The sequence below is a fragment of the Epinephelus lanceolatus genome, chromosome 10, assembly GCF_041903045.1.
Source record: "Epinephelus lanceolatus isolate andai-2023 chromosome 10, ASM4190304v1, whole genome shotgun sequence".
NCBI classification, from domain to species: Eukaryota; Metazoa; Chordata; class Actinopteri; order Perciformes; family Serranidae; genus Epinephelus; species Epinephelus lanceolatus.
In genome coordinates, this window is record NC_135743.1 from 8,416,282 (window position 1) to 8,431,444 (window position 15,163).

At 41.7% G+C, this 15,163-nt stretch overlaps 1 protein-coding gene across 1 annotated transcript in view; it reads right to left on the reverse strand.

The window, feature by feature from the left end:
* Positions 1-7,835: 7,835 nt before the first annotated feature.
* plcl2 (phospholipase C like 2) overlaps positions 7,836-15,163 on the reverse strand; it is a 58,224-nt gene continuing 50,896 nt past the window's right edge. Inside the window, exon 7 of the mRNA XM_033640832.2 lies at positions 7,836-12,622. Coding sequence (XP_033496723.2) covers positions 12,419-12,622 — 204 coding nt within the window. The 3' untranslated portion in view covers positions 7,836-12,418. The remainder of the gene's footprint in view (positions 12,623-15,163) is intronic.

Sequence of the window (15,163 nt, forward strand, 5' to 3'; positions counted from 1 at the left end):
GACAGGGCGTCTCCACTTCCTCCTATTGTGCCCATAATGAAGCCAAAATATCCAGGATATGGACGCTGCCATCTTGTGCTGGTGACATCATTTGGAGCTAGTGTCTATGCAGTTGTGATCTCAGTGGTGTCAAATTCCCGCCCATATCCCCCTCCAACTCATTGATATATAATAATACCTAGATATTGGATGATTAGATGGCACCTATTCTTTCCAATGGAGTTGCTCGCGTGGCCTATACGCCTCCAAAAAATTCTCTAGCGTCTGGGTTTACTTGCGCAGCAAGTAGTGTTTCTCCTGTTGGCTCCGCCCACAAGTTCCTGCTTGGCTCATAGACTTTACGTTGTGATGATGTCACAGATTTTTTAAAATGCATTTCTTGGCTTAAGCAAAGTTTAACAAATATAAAACCTCCATGGATAAAAAATCCATAATAGAAATATTCATAATTGACCTTGTTTGCAGTTGGAGGTGTCTTGTCAACAGTTTTACAGACATCTTTTTATGGTGGTCGTCTATGGAGAAAATGCGTTCTGGGCCACAGGGGACTATTTCGCTGCAGTACTGCGAGAGGGGAAAAATTGGCGGCAAAGCTAAGCTATTTTTATGGGGACATAGTCCAACCAATTGCGAGCAGCACCTTTGATCACGAGCACATAGATTGACAAACTCAGTCATGACACCACATCCCCTTTCAATAGCATCAAACAACTAATTAAAGCCGCTACAAGGAACTTTTAACTGGATATGCAAAAGTCTCTCGTTTCTGCTGATGTCTGTGTGTGACCTACAACAGCAAATGAGACCATCGGTGTGAAGATAAGCTATTTCTCTATAGTATATATCCATACCTTTAGGAAACTGTCTCCGGGTCCACCCCAGGTCGCTTCCAGGACGAAACGATTTACGGTACTCAGACGGCACACGTCATCTTACCTAGCTGCTTACATTTATAGTGACTCTTATAAATAGTCTCTATTCCTCCTCCTCGACCCGACGTCCGCGGGGAGTTAAAATAGCAGCAATCATTGGGTTAAAGTTCTGTGAAAGCACTGGACTCACCAACAGTCAGCCACGTCTCAGTCACACAGAGAAAACCCAATCCTCGGGAAGTCAGGAAATCCTTCAGGATAAACATTTTGTTCGCTAGCAATCTAGCATTTACCAGCCCAATCCTGGCAGGAGCCGGTCCACGGCGTTAGCTGTCCGGGGAGCCACACACAGAGGCCACAGGTTGCGCAGATTCACCCCGAGGAGAGCAGGGGCCGCGGGGCTGGAACACCTCATCCGGGCCGACGACAGGTACCAGCCAGGCGTCAACAGGGTCCAGCGAGTGCCGAGAAATAAAGAGGCGAGGCACCGCTCCATACTCAGTCCAAGAAGCCGTGGAAGTGCTCGCCAAACAGGCTTTCAGCCTTACCAGCTGACCGCTGCCTTTACCCACGGCGGCGGTGGCGCTTACGCCGGAGAGGTGGAGCTGGGGCGCGGCAGAGGTGAGCTGGGATCCCCGATAGGAGCGGGGGCAAAGTTTTCTGAGAGACAGTGGAGCACAAAGGCTCCGGAGAAGAAGCCGAGTTAGTGACATCCAGAATGGCCGAGTTAGCAAGATGCAGTAATAGAATACGAGAGAGAGAGAGAGAGAGAGAGAGAGAGAAGGAGAGAAGGTGCCCGGTGTATTATAGGGGGGTCCTCCAGCAGACTAGGCCTAAGTCAGCCTAACTAGGGGCTGGTACAGGGCAAGCCTGAGCCAGCCGTAACTATAAGCTTTATCAAAGAGGAAAGTCTTAAGTCTAGTCTTAAATGTGGAGACGGTGTCTGCCTCCCGGACCGTAACAGGAAGATGATTCCACAGGAGAGGAGCCTGATAGCTGAAGGCTCTAGCTCCTGATCTACTTTTGGAGACTTTAGGGACCACGAGTAACCCTGCGTTCTCAGAGCGCAGTGTTCTGGTGGGATAATATGGCACTATGAGCTCACTAAGATATGATGGAGCTTGACCATTTAGAGCTTTATAAGTTAACAGTAGGATTTTAAATTCAATTCTGGATTTTACAGGGAGCCAGTGCAGAGAAGCTAAAACAGGAGAAATATGATCACGTTTCTTAGTTCCTGTTAGTACACGTGCTGCTGCATTCTGAATTAGCTGGAGAGTTTTTAAGGACTTACTAGAGCTACCTGATAATAGAGAGTTACAGTAATCCAGCCTAGAGGTAACAAAAGCGTGGACCAATTTTTCTGCATCTTTTCGGGTCAGGATAGGCCTAATTTTCGCAATATTACGCAGATGAAAAAATGCAGTCCGTGAGGTTTGTTTTAAATGAGAATTAAAAGACAAATCTTGATCAAATATTACTCCGAGGTTTCTTACGGTAGTGCTAGAGGCCAGAGCAATGCCATCTAGAGAAACTATGTCATCAGATAAAGAGTCTCTGAGTTGTTTGAGGCCAAGAACAATAACTTCAGTTTTGTCTGAATTTAACATCAGGAAATTGGTGCTCATCCAAGTTTTTATGTCTTTAAGGCAGTTATGGAGTTTAGTTAATTGATTACTTTTTTCTGGCTTCATCTATAAATACAACTGAGTATCATCCGCATAACAATGAAAATTTATAGAGTGATTTCTAATGATGTTACCTAAAGGAAGCATATATAGAGTAAATAGGATTGGTCCGAGCACAGAACCTTGCAGAACTCCAAAACAAACTTTGGTACGTAAGGATGATTCATTATGAACATCAACAAACTGAAAACGATCAGATAAATAAGATTTAAACCAGCTTAGTGCAGAACCTTTTAGGCCAATTAAGTGATCCAGTCTCTGCAGTAGAATTTGATGGTCAATTGTGTCAAATGCCACACTAAGATCTAATAAAACAAGTACAGAGACAAGTCCTTTGTCTGAAGCAATCAGAAGGTCATTTGTAATTTTAACTAGTGCTGTCTCAGTGCTATGATGCACTCTAAATCCTGACTGAAATTCCTCAAATAAATTATTATCATGGAGAAAATCACACAGCTGGTCTGCGACTACTTTCTCAAGGATCTCTGACATAAAGGGAAGATTAGATATTGGTCTATAGTTGGCTAACACCTCTGGATCCAGGGTGGGCTTTTTTAGTAGAGGTTTAATTACAGCTACCTTAAAAGACTGTGGTACATAGCCTGTTAATAAGGATATATTGATCATATCTAATATATGAGTGTTAACTAAAGGAAAGACCTCCTTAAGTAGCCTAGTTGGGATGGGGTCTAAGAGACACGTTGATGATTTAGATGAAGAAATCACTGCTGTCAATTCTTGAAGAGAAATTGGGGAGAAGCAATCTAAATATATATTAGGTCTTACAGCTGTGTTTGAGGTTAGATAGGTACTATCTGAGGACAGGAGGTCATGAATTTTGCGTCTAATAGTTAGAATTTTGTCATTAAAAAAGCTCATAAAATCATTACTGCTAAGGGCTAAAGGAATACAAGGCTCAATAGAGCTTTGACTCTCAGTCAGCCTGGCTGCAGTGCTGAAAAGAAACCTGGGGTTGTTCTTGTTTTCTTCTATTAATGCTGAGTAATAGTTTGCTCTGGCATTGTGGAGGCCCCTCTTATAAGTTTTGAGACTGTCTGTCCAGATTAAACGAGATTCTTCCAGTTTGGTCAATCGCCAATTCCTTTCAAATTTTCGCAATATTTGTTTTAACTTACGGGTTTGAGAGTTATACCAAGGAGCGAACTTTCTTTGCTTTGTTAACTTCTTTTTAAGAGGAGCTACAGAGTCAAGTGTTGTTCGCAGTGAGCCTACGGCGCTATCGACAAAATGATCAAAGTCGGTACAGGAAACCTCTGTTACTAAGGGACTTGGTATTGAATTTAACGACGGAGTAATCTTTTCCTTAAATTTTGCGACAGCACTATCTGATAAACATCTAGTATAGTAACTGTTGCTGAGTGGCGTGTAATCGGGTAAAAAGAAATCAAAAGTAATCAGATATCCGATAGCGAGGGATTCTGTGGAAAGACTTTTAGGTTATCAATTTCAATTCCATACGTCAGAACTAGATCGAGGGTATGGTTAAAACAATGAGTGGGTTCATGTACACCCTGATTGAAGCCAATGGAGTCTAATAATGAGATAAACGCGGTAGCCAGGGAGTCATTATCAACGTCGACATGAATGTTAAAATCGCCTACAATAATAACTTTATCTGATTTAAGAACTAAACTGGATAAAAACTCTGAGAATTCAGATACAAATTCAGAATACGGGCCAGGAGCACGGTACACTATAACGAATAAAAGTGGCTGCGAGGTTTTCCAGGTCGGATCTAAAAAGAGAACGAGGCTTTCAAATGAATTATAATCTAGTTTAGGTTTAGGGCTGATTAACAGACTAGAGTTAAAAATGGCTGCAACTCCCCCTCCTCGGCCGCTGCCTTGAGGAATGTGGGTATTATTATGACTGGGAGGAGTGGATTCATTGAGACTGACATATTCATCTTGACGCAGCCAGGTTTCTGTGAGACTGAGTAAATCAATATGATTATCTGATATTAATTCATTTACTAACACTGCTTTAGACGATAGAGACCTGATATTTAACAGTCCGCATTTAATTCTCCTGTTTTGTCTTTCTGTCACAGAAGAGGTTTTAATTTTTATGAGGTTGTTATGCACAACTCCTCTTTGTTTAATTTTAGATTTAAATAATTTAGGTGGTCGGGGGACAGACACCGTTTGTATAAAACTATGAAAACTATGGCTGGGTAACTGAACTAGAAGCTCAGAGAGGTGTATAGGACTGCGTCTCCGAGTCCTGGTCTCAACTCTGGGTTGTCAGGGATTTGATTTACTAATAAAGTTTGCCAGGTTCCTAGAAATGAGAGCAGCTCCATCCAAAGTGGGATGAATGCCATCTCTCCTAATAAGACCAGGTTTTCCCCAGAAAGTTTGCCAATTATTAACGAAACCCACATCGTTTGCTGGACACCACCTGGACAGCCAGCGATTAAATGATGACATACGGCTAAACATGTCATCACTGGTCAGATTTGGGAGGGGTCCAGAGAAAACTACGGAGTCCGACATCGTTTTTGCATATTCACACACCGAGGCAATATTAATTTTAGTGACCTCCGATTGGCGTAACCGGGTGTCATTGCCGCCGACGTGAATAACAATCTTACTGAATCTACGTTTAGCTTTAGCCAGCAGTTTTAAATTTGACTCAATGTCGCCCGCTCTGGCCCCAGGGATACATTTGACTATGGCCGCTGGTGTTGCTAACTTCACGTTCCTCAGAATAGAGCTGCCAATAACCAGAGTTTTATCCTCAGCGGGTGTGTCGCTGAGTGGGGAAAAGCGGTTGGAAACGTGAACAGGCTGGTGGTGAGCCGTGGGCTTCGGCTTGGAGCTGCGCCTCTCACGAACAGTTACCCAGCCTCCCGGCTGCACGGGAGTTGCCGGAGGACAGTTAGCAGAGGCTAAGGCTATGCTATGTGTAAATGTAGGCTTCATTCCGGCAAAACACTATCGCTTTTGTCCACAGGGTCGCCAAAATCAACTCAAAATGAAAGTTCCTTGTAGGGGCTTTAAATCCAAACTTGAACAAACAATTGAGCACACAGCAGCATTTAAAAAACTAAAATGACAGAACCATCTTTGGAAAAAATTAATTTAATGTTTGCTTTGAGTTTTTAGTTTAGCCCATGTCCCGTTGGCGACCTATACTGCAGCCAGCCACCAGGGGGCAATCAAGATGTTTTGGCTTCACTTTTAGGAAGCTTTCATGTTGTCTCTTTATTATACAGTCTACACTTAACTCTGAGGTCACTGAGCTGGCGGCTAGCAGGTAACGGTGTCAGCTCCTTTGATAGTGCTTAATAACAGCAACATTGTTGACATTGACACTAACATGCACACACAGTCAAACACACCAGTTCACCACAACAAACCACAGAGAAGCTCAGATTACAGCACGCAGAGGGAGCGTGACTTCATCCTCTGCTCAGGACATCGTTACTCCATAGGACTGGGAGATATAATGACTGTGTACGATATATTGATACATTTTCAGGCAAGATATAGATTTAGACAACACAGTTTATATTGATATAGGGTCAAGTTGCGTTACATAACACATACCAGTGTTCATCTCTCCTCTGCAAGGCTCCGCCCCTCACACACACTCACAGTTTCTCCATCAACACTCAGGGAGACACAGAGCTGCTCCTCTGTTTAATCTGTCTGTTCATTAGTCTACAGTGAGACATCGGTCTGTATGTTGCACAAGCTACGCCGAATCAGTCTGTGAGATGAGAGTACTGCAGTAGCACACGTACAACACTGTGGGCCTTTTCCTCTGTAACTTTTGGCCGCCCTGAGCCATGCTGTGCTGATTTGCATTTCCATTATTAGTTAAGACGCACCGAGCTGCGCCACAGATGGACTTTCTTCAGAGTTGGGCCAAAAGCCGGGACACCCGCACTCAGCAGACTGCAGCAAACCCCCGACGACCCTGTTTCTCCCCCTCAAACACGCCCTGTGTGTTGTGAGACTCTCCTCACCTCTGTCTGCAGGAGACCAGAGAGAAAGGCGTTTTTAAAAGTCTGTGTGTTCAGCTTTCAGTACGTCTGTAGCTTCTTCCTGAATCTCTGTCGTTTGGAGTTTAGTTTCTCTCCTGCGTTCTGTTTTTACTTCAGATATCTGCTTTATTTCACTGTTTCATGTTCACTATCAGCTGGATTAGACGACATTTCCTTATTTTGCTGCTTCACAATAAAAGGTTTTTTTGTCCACATCGCCCAGCCCTATTATAACTTTACATAGCTGCGCAGATGTTTCTCTTGACTGTTTCCAGCTCTGGAATAAAATGAAATGATGATCAAGCATTTGCTGTCAGGGGTCTTAATTCACTCTGTGCAAAGTACTTTGTGTCTCGCTGTACAAATAAAGTTGATGCGTGCTGGTCGGTAACTACACAGCTGGAACATTAATAAAACGGCGCCTGCTTTTGTCTGTTACCTCTGCCTGTGTTTGTGTCTGCGTGCTAAAGCCAGATCGAGCTGAAGCTTTATTTCCCCAGGCTCTCTCTGCTCCGCTCAACACACAGGGAGCTAATCAATACTGATGCATGCACTCCTCCAGCTCCGGAAAAACAGCTGGGAGAGTCAGGACGAGGTGTATCTGTCCTTGAAAATAAATGATCGCTTATTCAAGTGGCCGTGCAGCAGGCTAATACATATATGTATTTTTGCATTAATGACCTCAGGCGGTGTTTAGCATTTTGGGACGCTTGGCTGTGATGTTTTAATTGAGAGCGATTTGGAATGAAAGCAGCAGGAGACTGAGCAGTAATTTGTGGATTAGAGGCCAGTATTGAGGGCTGTAAAGGTGGGAGCCACAGGGAGGGAAAGAAGGAGATGAAACATTCCTTTGACCTCAGAGTAACATTTTAACCAAGAGTGATTTTCTTCTTCTCGCAGTAAGAGCAAGTGGACGGGGAACAAAGTGATTCACCGAGACGCTGGGATGTGAATTACTTCTCGAAGCTGCCCACAGTGGGGAAATGGGGAGCAGCAGCAGTGGCGCTGACCAGAGCAGGAAGGTCAGTCCAACATGCTGCAGCCTGGAGGGAGGAGGGTTGAAGAGTTGAGGCCGGGTGGAGCATCGACCGGGTTGCTGCAGGGAGGAGGGAGCGAGTCGCTGGGCAGTACGAGAACACACGATGGGATTTCACAGATGTAACTATTGCTTAGGAACGAGCTCAGAGCAAAATCTGGTTCATACGTGGTGACGACTTATTCACAACAAATAGTTGAATTACAAAAAAACATCAGGCGCACACATCTATCCAACATTGTTTATTCTGAGGGTTTTGTTTTTTTTTGTTTTTTGTTTTTTTTTTGGGACTTGACAGATGAAGACATGAGACTGGAGTACAGCTGAAATGCATTTCTTTTTCCATTTTCTCAACAACAATAAGAAATACGCCAACTGGCACAGCACTGAAATCCAGAGACAACAGTTTATTCATCACGTCGTGGGTCGAGTGATGTGCAGGAGGTGTGGACAGCATTAAAACAACATTGTGAACACTGAGGGGGAAACAAAAGAACAAAAAACATGCTCAGGCTTCATTCAACAGTCCAAATGCATGTGTGTCAAGAGAAATGCTGAATGTTTTGAGATTTGGGAAGTGAATTCAAGCCGGTGATTTTTTTGCTGGTAATTATTATTTTGTCTAAACTAAAAGATCCATGTAAATCCGTTAAGGCAGGATGTGGCCACGTGATGCTAAATTAATTTAAGGCTAATGTGTACAGACTTAATGAGAAAGTACTCGCAACTGTTCTCCCCATTTTATTTTGTAGCCCCTGTATAAGGATGAACATTAACAAATTGCAAGAGACAGGACTTTAAGCACATTATAACACAGACTAATTAATTTTTAGCTGATAACCTTTCAAACTGTTAAGTTACTTCAGGCAGCTACAGTCCAACAACATTAGCATGATGCTGACTTTATTAGTCATCAATAAAAATGAAAATTCAATATTTTTGCATTACTCAGTTGCCAGTTTATTAGGTACACCTAGCTAGAAATAATCATAGACTGTATGTAAAGATGGACAACATGACAGCTCCCAAAAGTGAAGCCAAACATCTAGATCGCCCCCTGGTGGCTGGCTGCAGTACAGGTCTTAAACCCCACTCCCTCTGCGTTAGTGGATGCACATGGGCCAAACTGAAAAATCAAAGTACACGTCCAATATTTTTCTAAAGATGGATTCTCTCATTGTAGGTAGTTCTCATCGCACTGGTTTTATCAAGTTTTTCTTTTAAGTTTGGTTTTAAATTTGCTTAAATTTGATGTTTGACGCCATAAAAATGGGGTTTGACGTCATGACTGACAGCTGTCTGTGCAAACTGGTGTGCTCACGCTCAATAGTGCTGCTCAGGATTGGTTGAATGGATGTATGTGTGGGAAATTGATACCGCTGAGATCACAGACACTGGCTCCAAATGATGTTAAGATGGCAGCTCCCTTAACCGGGATGTTTTGGCTTCATTTTTGCACAGTGGGAGGAGGTGGAGACGCATTATTCATTTTTATATACAGTCACTGGAAAATGTAGTTTAATACAAAGGGGCGGTGCAATGTTTCGGGCTGCTTTACACCGTATGTTTTTAATAACATTTTAGGTCTACGTGTAAAAGCCCAGCTAGAGACAAGAGTTGAAACTTAGCAATGGATATAAACTCTCATCAGTCATCGCTATCAGTCCCAAACTCTGTGCTGGAACATCCCTATCCAAAAGAAAAAGATGTCCAGGCCAAGACTCCCTCTTCTGTGCGCCGGCCGATTTGATCAGTCTCAATAAACAGATATCTGTATGTGAAGGCAGACACATTTTTAAAAAGCTAATATCAAGCTAACTTGTCAGACATATCCAGTTGGTTCTGAGATTGCATATCAGCCAGTGCAGTCTGCCTTTTCACACACTGTTTACCTGCCATTCAAACTGGAGTGGTCAATACTGGTACTCAGACTATAAACAGAGACCAGAACACCTCAGATACCAAAATCTTGTCCCATGGCTTACAGATTCTGCAGAATCTGTTTACTGAAGTTAGTGTTGGCATTTAGAGTCTGCAGTTTATGTTGCATTGGGTTATAACAAGTGTTCCACCTACGCACATTGATATAAACATGGACTAAATGTTAGAAACACTTCCCTATATGATGCAGTACAACTCAACACCACAAACTACAGCCTCCAAAATGAGCGCAAAATTAAATCATCTCCTTAAAGCAGTTCTCAGACAAACTGAACACTATAATCTTCCTGAAAGAAGCTGTTACTGCAGGGCTGGATTTCTTTAAGCTAGGTGTACCTAATGAACTGGCAACTGAGTGTAGATCACGTTCAAATGGCTACGGTGTCACATACTGATCATTGTGAAGCATCCTTGGTCCAATCAGTGCACAACTTTTAGTGAGATAACTTTGAGATTTGAAATGAGAGACACAGATGTGGACTGTTAAATGAAAAGCAAGCAAAGCACTGTTGAAGCAACATGTGGGGGAAAGGCATTTCAAAAGGCAAAAACTTCTTCCTCACTTCCAACTATTCAACTGACACTGTATTTTGTAGTTAGCAGTAGGGCTGCCACTAACGATTATTTTCATTGTCGACTAATCTGTCGATTATTTCTTCGATTAGTCGACTAATCATTTAATCGAAAAATGTGTTAAAATGTTGAAATATGTCGGTCTGTCTCGCCCAAACCCCAAAATTACGTCATCTAATGTCTTGTTTCATACTCACGCCAAAGGGTTTTAGTTCACTGTTACAGGAGAGTGTGTAGAGCTGCCAATATCTGAACGTAAGAAGCTGCAGTAAGGGTATTTCGGGGTACTTTTATAGTACTTTTCTATGAAAAATGACTCAAACTGATTAGTCGACTACTAAAATAGTCATCGATTATTTTAATAGTCCATTAGTCATCGATTAGTCGACTAATCGTGGCAGCCCTAGTTAGCAGTAATGTGGCACAGTTAAATATCAGGGTTATTACTGTGGATCAGATTCTACTTAGTCACCAGGAATGGCTATGAAGCTGTTATTACTCTGAAGTTCATATCCTTCTCTTCCATCTTCTCAACAGACCTGAGTTAAATAAGGGTTATCAAAGCATTGTGACAGACAGGAACCACTGGAGCTGTCCCAGATGTGGTTAGATGTGGCACACTAACTGCAGGATGAGACATAGCAAAGCCCATGATTGATGGACAGGGAGACACGTCTTTTTAACATCGGATAGCTTTTAAAGTGAAAGCATCGTCTTTGTTTTTGTACATGACCTCCCATTCAGAGTCTGCAACCCAGACACATCCTGTTGGTTTCCTGTGAGACGCTTTCAATCACTCTGCTCGCTAAAATAACTTAACCAGATGACTGCAAGTAAACAAGGGGATGAGTGTTTAAAGCAGCCAGAGCTGATTTCTCATTGGGGGAGTTTTAAATAACAGTGGGATTGTTTGGGAGCACACCTGGAGAGACAGAAAAAACAAAAATATGTGGCACCATTTTGTTAGTTGCAGTATTCTCTCATTTTACATTGGTGGAACATTTGGAGCATTACGTTGTCTTTAGCGCCCTGAAATGGGAGGATCATGCCCCAAAAATAAAGGCCGAACATTTTCCCAGATGAAATGCTGAAATATTAAAATGTGTCACCGTCCAAAGTGTTTTTGAGTGCATGTTAACAACGACCAGTCGTGGCTCCTTCTCATGCAGTTTGCTGGTTGTGGTTTGTTGAGACTTTGCTGTTGTTTGCACCACAAACGGTTTGAATACATTCTGTTATTAGTCCATCTGTCTCCACACGTACGAGCTCTCCGCCGGGAAAACTCCGAGGTCACTTCTCCTCGTGACGACCCTCGTTATCTACAGACAAATAAAACCTCTTGTTTTTCCACAGACATGTTCATATATCTTTTATAAAATAAATCTTATATTTCCAAGTATACAATAATAAAATGTTGCACTCTGCAGAAAAAAAGGTAACAGGAAACTCCATATATACACATAGTATATTATACTATTTTGGCAGACGAGAACATGGACAAGTTCAGCATTGTAAACAGCTCTTTACTCTCATTCGTGACGTTTGTGTCCCCTTGTTTTCTTCTTCCACTCCCTCTGTCCTGTTACATTCATAACTCCAAAAAAATTGTGCTTTAAGAAATCTCTTTCAACAATCCAAGGGCCCCCGTCTGCTGAGTAGAAGTGCACCGTCTCTGAACAGCAGGTCAATGTCTTAAACGTTAACGTGGCTGGTAGTTCACTCGGCTCTCCCAGCTCACCCAGGAAATGAGACGGGGAAGGGAGGGCGATGAACTGATGCGTTAGGATTTATGTCTGCCACTGATGATCACCAGCGTTTCTACATGTGATCCCTTTTAACATTTGCCCAAGTCAGGCTCTCGCTGGGTTTTAAGATCTGGTATTTTTATGTGTGCACACTCAGTGTGGGCTAGGCAGCATCAGATGTGTAGCAAATGTTTATGATGGTTCAGACTCTTCCAGCTTTCAGTACAGCTTTAAACATTTTGAGACTTAGAAATAATGACAGCAATTTTCCAAACTTGTATAAACTTTGTGATGTCAACTTGGGAAGGATTTGTGTCTTTAAGTAGTGGTGCCACTTTATTGATGATTACAAGGCAGAAGTGTAAGAGCTTACAGCTGTGCTTGGGGTACAGGAATGCACACGATGGAATGTGGAAAAACACTGTCTCGTGTAGAGCGATGATGCCACAGAGTGGAGAGCAGGAGCTTTGGGTTTTGAGCTCAGGAGGCAGGAACAGAGTCGAGGTCTGAATGTGGGTGCCAGGAGAGCACCAGAGTGGGACTGTGGGTCTTTAGTTGTCCTCATCGGTGAGCTCCTCCTCCGCGACGGCCTTCTCGGGAATAGCCTCGAGGCTGCGTCGGCTCTTAGATTCAGAGCCAGTGGAGCCGCCTGCTGATCCTCCTTTACTCAGGTTACAGGTGAGCGCAGCATAGTGGATCTGCTTGAGGTTCTCCTGGACTTCATTCCTGGCGTGTTTCAGTAGGTCTGCCTGACCCTGAGGGGATAAAGACACATCAAAGAGTTAGAGATTAGTTTCTCAAAGACCATCAGAAACACTGAGCTGCTGTGGAAGAAGGTGTTACTTTAATAATGCCATGGTAGTGTGCTGTCACTATGATGCACAGCGTACTATTAAGTTTTTATCATGATTTTGGACGACATACTATACTATGACTTTTTTATGCAGTTTTGAACAACATACTATACTATGACTTTTTTTCATGATTTTGGACGACATACTATACTATGACTTTTTTATGCAGATTTGGACGACATACTATACTATGACTTTTATGCAGATTTGGACAACATACTATGCTATGACTTTTTTATGCAGATTTGGACAACATACTATACTATGACTTTTTTATGCAGATTTGGACGACATACTATACTATGACTTTTATGCAGATTTGGACGACATACTATACTATGACTTTTTTATGCAGATTTGGACAACATACTATACTATGACTTTTATGCAGATTTGGACGACATACTATGCTATGACTTTTTTATGCAGATTTGGACGCCATACTATGCTATGACTTTTTTATGCAGATTTGGACGACATACTATGCTATGACTTTTTTATGCAGATTTGGACGACATACTATGCTATGACTTTTTTATGCAGATTTGGACGACATACTATGCTATGACTTTTTTATGCAGATTTGGACGACATACTATGCTATGACTTTTTTATGCAGATTTGGACGACATACTATGCTATGACTTTTTTATGCAGATTTGGACGACATACTATACTATGACTTTTTTATGCAGTTTTGAACAACATACTATACTATGACTTTTTTATGCAGATTTGGACGACATACTATACTATGACTTTTTTATGCAGTTTTGAACAACATACTATACTATGACTTTTTTATGCAGATTTGAACAACATACTATACTATGACTTTTTTATGCAGATTTGGACGACATACTATGCTATGACTTTTTTATGCAGATTTGGACGACATACTATACTATGACTTTTTTATGCAGTTTTGAACAACATACTATACTATGACTTTTTTATGCAGATTTGGACGACATACTATGCTATGACTTTTTTATGCAGTTTTGAACGACATACTATACTATGACTTTTTTCATGATTTTGGACGACATACTATACTATGACTTTTTTATGCAGATTTGGACGACATACTATGCTATGACTTTTTTATGCAGATTTGGACAACATACTATACTATGACTTTTTTATGCAGTTTTGGACGACATACTATACTATGACTTTTTTTCATGATTTTGGACGACATACTATACTATGACTTTTTTTTCATGATTTTGGACGGCATACTATACTATGACTTTTTTCATGATTTTGGACGACATACTATACTATGACTTTTTTATGCAGTTTTGAACAACATACTATACTATGACTTTTTTCATGCTCTTTGGGACAACATACTATACCATGACTTTTTCCATGATTTTGGACAACATAATGACTTTTTTAAGCTATTTTGATTTTGGACGACATGCTGTACTATGACTTTTTTTGTTTGTTTGTTTGTTTGTTTTTTAAATTGACAATATACTATGGCTTTATTTTTTTTTTTTCATGATTTTGGATGACATACTTTACTATGAAGTTTTTTCATGGTTTTTGACGACATGCTATACGATCTTCTTCTAGACCAAGACCCGCTCATGCTCACAGCAGGAGCAGAACCTGGAGACGAAGAGAAGTTAGTGTGCCAAACAGAAGGTTTGCAACTAACTTAACAGCAACAAGGAGAACCAAGTTGAGTTAGCACCCCAGCGTCTAACTCTGCAAGGACCCCGAGCAACTGGCCTCCTTGGATCTGCACCTCCGTAACAAGGACATAGCAAAGACTGCACCTGGAACGCCAGCTCACATAAGCAGCACACCACGAAGCAACTCTTCCCTCCATCCATTCAAGGAGTGGTATAGCGTTATTGCAGTTTCCAGGCTATGCAAGACTGTTTTACTTTGTCAATTGTGATTTAATGCTGTTTATTGAGGGTTTTTTTGTGGTTGTTTACACTTAGCTTAAGCAAAGCCAACTAACCAATAACCTAAGTGATGTTAGTTTGCTAATGCTTTTCACAGTCTTGCATGCAACTAAACATCCTCTGTACTACCCTTTGCAACACATATCGCAAACACATACTCATTCACTAATTGGCTTTCAACAGAGCGACACCCAAAGAAGCAACTCAAAGTTCTTGCTTCTTTTCTTTTCTTTTGTCTTTGTCCTGACCACACGGCCAGACAGACCCTCCCCTGATCTTAAGTCATCTTTGATTTAGCCATCTTGTAGTTTTCTGTTGTCAGCCAATTTGTTTTGTAGGCCAGATAGCGCTTTGTTTCACACACACACACACACACCTACCTTTTGTCTCCATCTCTCTCACATATAGACACACATATATATATACACCCATGCTTGTATATAATTAAGGGTTTGTGTGTTTTGTTGCTTTGCTTTCTTTGTGAATAAATATAATTCTTTGGAATCATACCTGCTGT